General features: G+C 40.7%; 2 protein-coding genes across 2 annotated transcripts in view; one reads left to right on the forward strand and one right to left on the reverse strand.

The window, feature by feature from the left end:
* The first annotated feature begins 785 nt into the window (after window positions 1–785).
* Window positions 786–5897, forward strand: LOC111324692 (uncharacterized). The gene is made up of 6 exons (XM_022928301.2): window positions 786–932; window positions 1102–1142; window positions 2490–2516; window positions 2626–2710; window positions 3016–4748; window positions 5406–5897. The coding sequence occupies exons 1-6, from the start codon at window positions 875–877 to the stop codon at window positions 5535–5537; spliced, it is 2076 nt and encodes a 691-aa protein (XP_022784036.2). The 5' UTR covers window positions 786–874; the 3' UTR covers window positions 5538–5897.
* A 1617-nt stretch (window positions 5898–7514) lies between these two features.
* LOC111324697 (trypsin) overlaps window positions 7515–9050 on the reverse strand; it is a 6662-nt gene continuing 5126 nt past the window's right edge. The window contains exons 6-7 of the mRNA XM_022928307.2: window positions 8892–9050; window positions 7515–8171 (exon numbers count right to left, since the gene is read on the reverse strand). Coding sequence (XP_022784042.2) covers window positions 7781–8171; window positions 8892–9050 — 550 coding nt within the window. The 3' untranslated portion in view covers window positions 7515–7780. The remainder of the gene's footprint in view (window positions 8172–8891) is intronic.

A 9050-nucleotide genomic window follows, 5' to 3' on the forward strand; every position in this document is an offset into this window, starting at 1 on the left:
TACAGAGTAGCGTGACATCCTTTCTGGCAGCCAGCTTTAGGAACAACTTCTTTACTTATGTTTGTTTGCTTCCCTTTTCGTCGACTGAAAGCGAAGCGACAGTGGGAAACGAACTGTTCTCACGGTGCATACGCATTCGGATCAGACAGATAAAGAGACAAATATTAGATAAAACACAAATAAGTAGAAAGTGAATTAAAAAACAGTTTCAGTTTTGGACCGTAGGAACGGCTTCATGGGGTGATGGCTTTTGCGGCTAACGGTTAAATTTTGGCCATCTTATGGCCAACCGCCAACTTCCTTTCTTTGTGATTATAACAACAATTTTAAGGGTCAACACTTTTTTTTACGACCAACGACTAAAATTTGACTGCTAACGGCTGATTTTTTTTGGTCTTTTTATGGCTAATGCTTAATTCCCTTGAGACCCTCTTTAGCCCTCCTTTTATTTATTTATTTTTTTACTTTTCACCACATCATATGGAGGTTTGCCCCTCAAACCACTCTCTCCCTTCCTTTTTAAAACTACAACTTGACAGGATGAGTATCTGAGACTGGTAGATTAGGAAAATCTTCAATTTTGTGTTGTCGGGGGTTGAAGTAAAGGCTTTACCAAGAGCTATGAAATATTCTTTCTTAAGAAGTAATAGGAAAATAAATGAATATATTTCATAGTTTTTCATATTGCTATTACTAAGAAAAGGTGCTCAGTGTCACACTTCATTCCTCATTGAAGGAGTAACAATACCGGATTGTCAGCTTATCTACAACACGTTCCAGCTCACCATATTAGGTTTCAGTTTTATTTTAACCTAGACAAGCACGGTGACAGCAACTTCACCAATCAAAAGAAACAGTCCCTTTTCCTGGCAAGATGCACGTCGCAACTGTATTGATTTTCTTGTCTTTGTGTTCAAGTTTGGCACTACCAGGTAATGCTTAAACTCATTTAATTTTAGATCGTAAACTATTTCGCGACGCACAGATCTCTCTCCGACGTGTCAAGCAACACAAGGTGACCCAGGTGTCTCAACAAATTATACAGAATTTCGCAGAACCATTTTGCATCAAATTTGTAATTCATATCTTTGATTTTTGCAGTGCCGGTGGATAGAAGTGTCCAAGCAAGAGACGAGCGAGAGGTGAGAAATACCGTTGTGGATTTTACCATGAGTTGATGGTATGCTGTCTTGCTACCAAATATGTTTCACTTGGGAGATTCTACTATTTCAGTTCTGCCTCGAAGAGATAACACTTCAGAATTAAATGTTCACGAAATATAGGAAGCATTTTGAATTATTCATACTCTTTATCATTGTTATGATTGTTTACCATTGGGAAATGAATCATATCGATACTTCTTTCCTCATGTTAACGAGAAAATGATATTTTACCTTAAATCCCTTGAGTACATTTGGGAGGACTTTCGATGAAGGTGTGAATTACGAAATTCTTCAAGTAAAGTTTACTACATTTAGCTGACATTTACTTACATTTTCAACTCAGTCAGTACAAAATCTTTTCTTATTTGTGTCCTGAACTTGCTAAAAGAAAAGAGCAAACTTTGCAAATATTTCCTGAGGATTCTTTCTAGATATTTTAAAGGAGAAACAATCTGTGATCCGTGTCAACGTGTTTGCACAAGCTTAAAATAACATTTAGCGACCACTACGGAACGCGCAGAGTTTAATAGGGACGGTCAAATTATTTTGTTGCACGAAGGCTTTTGGGAAGAGCTTTAAACTATCCTGTTTCCAAGAGTGATCAATAAATATTTTCTCATTTCAATATCAATATATTGTCGATTAGAAAAGTGAGGATAATATTAAACATCGATTAGGACATTTTGCTTGATATAACACTAAATTATCGTAGCTAAAACAATCAATTCGCGTAGCTAAAACTGTAAGAAAGATATGGCTGGAAATGTGGAGAATAGATGATGAGTTCTTAAGAGAAAAATAGTCAATTCGTTTTCATTTTATATCTTCATGCAATAGGACTCGATCTCGTATTTATTGTTCCTGTCAAGCTGAAACGAGGCCGTTTCCGTGAACTATTGTGACTAAAACGGGGTCAATAGCTCATGTGACGCCATTCAACGCACAGACTTGCAATATCGATTTCAAACTGGAAAGAATCTAATGCATTCTTCTTCCTCAACTACCAGCGGAAGGGGGGAGGGGGGAGGGGACGAAGTTGTTTGACTTCAGATGCCTGAAAGTGGCAAAAAGAAAAAGGAACTAATTTCGTGCAAGTTTGTAAGATTTAAAATTTGAGATGAAATAGCCATTGACCTCCAATTGGTGTCCTACAGACACAATGGAGATTAAGGTCTTAAGACTTTGTAACAGGAGAAAACATTTTGTATGCATACCTGATTTACAGCCAGCGGGTCAGAGTTTCGTGATTTTGCGGGACTTAAAGCTACTTTATTAGCGTTTTGGTTGAGTTACTAAAGCAATTTATAATTCCGATTTTTGTTGCAGATTTCCATCGATGAGCTGGAATCACAGGTAATGCTCTAACTAGTTTTTGATGTTACTAGCATGCGTGACGGACTAAGCTATTCGTGATCACCGATTGTATCGTGTCAAAATGAAGTATTTTTCACTTGATTTGTAGCTGGAGGAAATTGAAAATCATATCAATGCAGTGCGGACAAAAGTGAAGGAGGAAGCTCAAAATGAAAAGGTCGATGCTATCAAAGGTGGGTGCATCTCTCGATACATTTAGCGATTGAGTAAGAGGGTGGGGAGGGTGGAGAGGGTGGGGGGTGGGGGAGGGTGGAGAGGGTGGAGAAAGTGAGGAGGGTGGGGAGGGTGGGAAAGTGGGTGGGGTGGGTGGAGAGAGTGGGGAGGGTGGGGAGGGGGTAGGAAAGACGAATACCCCATCGATGTTTGATTCCCAACTCATTTGATATCTGAATCCCTCATCGAAGCGTCTAAATCTTGTTTCTAAATATCAGCTAACGTGGGTTGGCGTACAAAATTATCAATGTTGTCTTCTCTCCAGAGGCTTCTCCTACGCCATCCAACGAGAGGACCTCTGAAAGGAAAACTGAAGCAGAAGAGGCTTCGAAAACGTCAGCATCACCGACAACAATACCGACAGCAAGGGAACGTGAACCAGAAACCAAAACGCCAACGCCATTGATAACAAAATTTGAAGCTGAGACTGTGAAACCTTCCAGGCCGTTGAAGACTGAGGAAGAAGTGAAGCATTCAAATAAAGAAGTTACGGTAATTTCTGTCAACAAGATTTCCAACGAGGGGAAAAAAGTTGCTCCTGTCGGCGAAGAAGAAGAGCTCGAGGAAGAAAATGACAAGAAGAAAGAAAAATTTGAAGATACCAAGAAAATTGAAGTCAAAGCGGTGACAAACGATAAGATGGAGGAGGAAGAGGCGGCTCTTGAGGGAGAAGACAGAAAAACGCCGGGGAAAGATTTTGTGGTGACGAAGATAACAGAAAAAACAAAAAAGTTAAGCGGCAAATCAATGGCAAATGATGAAGTGGACGAAGAAGAGGCAGATCTTGAAAGTGAAAGACAGACCGGAGGCTCGATTACGGTAGAAAAAGTCAGCACGGAAAAAAACTCAGCTAAACTTTCCACCAAGGTCGAAAAAGCCACGATCGAGGTTGAAAAGATATCGTCAAGTTCCACGCCATCTAAAAATACACAAAAGGCTACGGTCGTCAAAGTGGAACGTGTCCCATCAAGAGGAGCAGTCGAGGCTAAACGAAGTCCAGTCGAGCAAGAAGATGAGGAAGATGAAGACTTGAAAGAGGACAAGGTACAAACGTTGACAGATGGTGAAAAAGAAATAACGATAAAAGTGGAAAAACTCTCTGCAAAAGAATCACCAAGCGAGAAAAAAACAACCATAATGGTGCAAAAGACTGGATCCCTAACCGATCAAACAAAGTCAGAGGTTAGTGTAAAGAAGGTGGCTGAGAAGCCTTTTGTTAAATCAATGGTCAGAGATGAACCCCATAAAGGAAAGATCACAGAGAGTGCGGTGAAAAAGTCTGAGATTCCCGTGGTAAAGGAAGAGACAATTGAAGAAACAGAAGAGGAAGATTTAAACAGCAGCGAGAACAAAGAAAAACACGCCGCTGTAATGGACGAGAGACGATCTAATGATGAATCTCAGAAGACTGACGAGGAGATCGAACTCGAGTTGGAAGGAGGACAAGATAAGGAAGAAAGGAAGTCGGAGAAGGGACAAACAGATGAACAGAAGGTCGCACATGATTTGGATAAAGCGCTCAAAGCCGAAAGGAATCGCGAAGAAGAAAAACCCATAACAGCTCAATCTGCAAAACCGACAACACCCAGCGAGACTACTGGAATAGCCAAGGTGCAAAAAGTTGAAAAAGATAAAGGAAGACAAACCATTGAAGTAAAACGAGATGAAGCATACAAAGAGAGAGACATATTTGAGGACGAGACGGCTTCAGAGGAAGAGGACTCCAAACGAGTGTTGTCTGATGAAGAAATGGAGCTTGCCGAGTTGGCTCAAAATGCGAAGAATGTTGACGACAAGGAAGGTAAGGAGCCAGTAACAGAAAAGCCCACAATATCCACGCCAAAAGAAATAGTCGTTACGGTGAACAAGATCCCCAAGGTGACAGCGCAGGTAATCAAAGAAAAGAGCAAAATGCCGCTGAGTAAGGAAGTAACGAAGAAAGAAGAAAAGAAACTAAAGGAGGAGCTGCAAAATGAGCAGGAACAGGAGAAAGCAGCAGTAAGTATCCGACATTTGATCGGCACCGAAAAAATTGTGACTGGAACATACATCCCTGAAGCAAGAGATGGTAGAGGATGAAAGTATTTCAGGAGAATGTATGTGTGAATAAGCAGATTAGGGCATTTTGGAATTTTTTGTTCAGCGTGGTAGAAATGAACAAGAGAGTAGACTTCAGATTTTTATTTTGTATGACTCTTCCACTTGAAGCTTCGTTACCTCGATCAAATTTGTGATAAGACGCTTATACAAAAAGGGGCTGAGTAGAATTTTTTACCATATTTTAATGCTTGCTAAATCACATTCGGTAACATGTTTAGTCCACGTGTAGGCCCTCCTTGACGCCGCGATAAGAGCCTTTCGAACTGCCAAACAATTTAAGCGAAGGAGAGTAGCCTCGTGGGCTCTAGCACGAAAATAAGACCTTTCGAGCTCGCTTGGCTTCCCGCTCGAATCTTACGAGCTAGCTTCACGGCTTTGGCCGTGGTGCTGATGAAAGCCCACTTCCCGGCTACAAAACGTTCAGTAAATTTATATCAGTTATTATTGTCCCTGATAAAGTTAGAATAATTTGATTCATACTTGTTTAGTTGGTAAAACCAGATTTTTATTTTAGTTCCTCTCTGTCTCATTCTCACTTGAATTTTTTACCAATAGGCTCAACCCGTGATTGTAAAAGTAGAGAAGCTCGGGAATAGTCCTGGTACCAAGCCAAAACAGGAGGAGAAGAAGACGGTCAGTAAAGAAGCTTTACAAGAAGCAGAACTTGAAGACGAGGCAGAAGCATGAGTGCAACTCCTGGGTGCTTAAAACGTTTGATGAGAATTAGCAGTGATGGTATTCCTAAGAAATAGATAAAAAACGCATTTTGCATACTTTTAAAAATAGTATTGTTCTTTCTAACAACCGTAGTGAAAGGCTTTCTCATTTGAGAATATATACCCGTCAGAAATGGAAAAAAAAAAAACCCGTAGAACAGTTTTGTAAGTGTTCTCTTGCTGCAACCCCAGTGAGAACAGTAAAAGTTTTCTCGCACGAATATAATCCAATGGTGAGAATGTTCATCAATCATAAAAAAGCTTTATCAAAGATATAATGCCTGTTCAAACAGTTTACACACCATTAATAAAGTAGTTTTTTTCTCAGTTACTGGTTGTAAGTATTGACAATATACTAATTTATTAATAGTGGGATCACCTCAGCCGCGAAATGTTCCCTAGCTAAACAATAGGGACGGAGGAAAAGTGAGGCGAAAAAGTCAGATGAAAGCAAGGTTTTCTTTCTTTTTTTAACCGCAACTTGAAACCGTCGCAACATGTATTTGTCCACTTAGTGGGAGGGCCGGATGGGAAGATATTTGGCTTCGTCACGAACGAGAGCCATTTATTTTCCCGACTTTACTTACTTAGCTGTTCTCGATACCAGAAAAATTGAAAAACCAGGAATAGGTCGTCAAATTAAATAATCTATTTCGAGCTCAAAACATAACAAAACCAAGGTGGCCGCTATAGGAAAAAAGAGTACCGAAGCCCGCGATCCTCAGCAAGAAAACCACAAAAGGGCGGGAAAACGAGTAGTACTTGAACAAATCCTTCTTTACCATTGGTCAATAATCATCATCATCAGGAGCCCTGTGATCATATGACCACTGACTAAGTTTTGAAAAATTCGGAAAGCTTGTTTTAGCTTAAATAGGACACGATAGACTGGCGCGCCCGGGAAACCACAAAAAATATTCTACAGTTAGAAACTTTTCCTTTTCCAATCCTGTAGCTAAACAGGAAAAAAGTCTGGAAACCGAGAACGTCCTCAATACATTTTCTGCGAGTATTGAAACTCTGTTGAAAGCAAAGAACTGATAAATTCGGTCTCTGACCTTGTACTGAATACTACAGTACCCTAGCTTAGAGTTCAATTGGTTAATTGGTTAGAGCGCCGGACTGTCGTGTGGGAAGTCGAGGGTTCGAGCCTCGGCCGGACCAACCCTCAAGGTCTTAAAATAACTGAGGAGAATTTGCTACCTTTCTATCATATCAAGAAATGGATATTCTAGTCTTCTTAGATAAGGACGAATAAACCATAGGTCGCGTCTCCTGCTGCATCTATTAATTAGTTAATTTGGTTAGGCAGGGGACGTTAAAGAACCCACTCAGGAGATTACTGTGATGTGGTCTGGCCTGTTTATTGGGAATTGGGGGTGGGGGGGGGGGCGGGGGCGGGGGGTATCTTCGAATAAGATTCCTTCGATTGATTGTAAACTGCTGATGCAGTCCAGCCAAAGTCCTCCAAAAAGTGTTGTGATGCGCATTTGATCATATACAAACGTTAATTTGCGCAATATAAATATTTAACTGTTATCATTTTTATGTTTCAACTGGAAACTTGAATATAAATGAGTTTGAGACGCGTACGGTGGCTGGAAGCTTAAGATTCTGATTCAAGACTCTTTGGTACTACAGATATTGTGTCAGCTTTGTTTGGTCTAAAACTCTCTTTCATTCATATACAAGAAAGTGATTTGCAGTTGATGGTGTAAACCAAAGGGCACCGGAAGTAAATGCATTTTACTTCCGGTCGCCGTCTCTGTGTCCGCTTATTATGAACAGTTTCATCGTCAACAACATTTACGTCCTATTTCCTATTGCGCAAGAGTCGATTAGTCAGTCCTCATGCTGGGCTCACACCACAGAAGAGGTCCAGGATAGGAATGTTCCGGGCTACTGCAAGGTTTTTTCTTAAATACGAGAGTCAAGTGAATAACAAGAATCATTTTCAATGCTTTAATTGATTAACTGATTCACTTTTAACACCTTACATAAGTCTCAAAACTTTCAGCTGTTACTTTCTATTGCCTCACAAAGGACTATGGAGGTTATAGCATTCTACTCTAATAGTATTAGCCCTTTGATATCCATATGCTGGCCTTTTGAGCATTTTCCTCTTCATTCATAAACAGAAGTAAGTAATGAGGCTTATAATCTACTACATTAGATTATTGGAAATCATTTATGTGTTATTTCCCTTTTCGATCCTCAGTTATTATTAATATTGTCCTTAATCCATTTGAGGAGGAACGAAACCCTAGCATAAACACCAGGCTTTCTCGGCTGTGCGCAGCCAGAGCCCCAGCTGGTAACGCCATGTAAACTATACCTGCCATCGGTACCCTTGCAGACCATTGGACCGCCACTGTCTCCTTGGCAGGAGTCCTTGCCTCCCTCTGAAAATCCTGCACACACCATAGACCCGTGTATTGCCTTTGGATAATATCTTTGACAGGTTTCTTGTTGAATTATGGGAACGCGAACTACTTGAAGCTTTGCGGGTTGCCCTCCATTTTGTTTCAAAGTGCCCCAACCGGTGATGGCGCAGAATGACCCAGTAGTTGGATTAGTTGAAGGTAGGCAGGCGAGATTGGTGAAACTTAAGAATAAATAAATATCAAATTAGGAACCGAGGAGCGGGTGGGGGCAGAGGATTTTGGTTGTGTCACAATAAATTCATCTGATTCCTAGTAAGTAAGTAAGTAAGTAAGTAAGTAAGTAAGTAAGTAAGTAAGGACTTTATTTATAGAGGGGGACACGTAACAGCTGTATAGCTGACAAACCTGTGACTCTCCTGATACCTTATAAGACTCTCTTAGTGTTCCGATTGACCCCCCTCCCCTCATTGGCAGTGAAGCTCTTACTTAAGGACCCACCTTTATACTTTGCTAGCGACGACTGATCCCTCCTCCGCTTTACCCAAAAACCATGTGACCCTCCCATATTCCTCCACACACCACCCACTCCCCTCCCCGTTGGGAGCAATGACCGTTCCCTCGAATAGGTGTAAAAGAAATAACCAAAAACGTTGTAAAATTTGCACAAGAAAAATTTCGACAAACAACATTGGATTGAGAATAGTGAACGCTTTGCCATTCATCCATCAACCTGACTGCAGAGTGGCGCGAAAGTAAGGCGGGTGACGTGTCAACTGCATGATTGGCGATATTGAATACATGGCTTTTCTTAGGGCCGGTAATCTTTGTAAAACACCGCAGTTTAAAAAGGAATAACGAGCCAGGGGCCACTTTTTAGAAAGGAACTCAAGACAAACAGACAGATTAGTAACTAGAAATTAATATATCCGTGCTCTACTTACTCGTTAAGGGTGGCGGAACTCTCGAGCTTCAATAAGGCAACGTCATGACTAAGTTGCAACGGCTTGTTGTAAGATTCGTACGTAATGATTTTAGTAACCTTGAACTTCTGTTCATTTTTAGATGTGGAAGATTTTTCCACTCGATAATGTGCACCCATC

The sequence above is a fragment of the Stylophora pistillata genome, chromosome 1 (assembly GCF_964205215.1).
Source record: "Stylophora pistillata chromosome 1, jaStyPist1.2, whole genome shotgun sequence".
Taxonomy (NCBI): domain Eukaryota; kingdom Metazoa; phylum Cnidaria; class Anthozoa; order Scleractinia; family Pocilloporidae; genus Stylophora; species Stylophora pistillata.

What these genes read in the sequence shown, in the direction of transcription:
- LOC111324692 (XM_022928301.2), top strand. Translation starts at nt 875, where the DNA reads ATGCACGTCGCAACTGTATTGATTTTCTTGTCTTTGTGTTCAAGTTTG. An exon ending in TCGATGAGCTGGAATCACAG is followed by an intron (nt 2,517 to 2,625) that starts GTAATGCTCTAA and finishes CTTGATTTGTAG; the next exon opens with CTGGAGGAAATTGAAAATCA. An exon ending in AAAGGTCGATGCTATCAAAG is followed by an intron (nt 2,711 to 3,015) that starts GTGGGTGCATCT and finishes TCTTCTCTCCAG; the next exon opens with AGGCTTCTCCTACGCCATCC.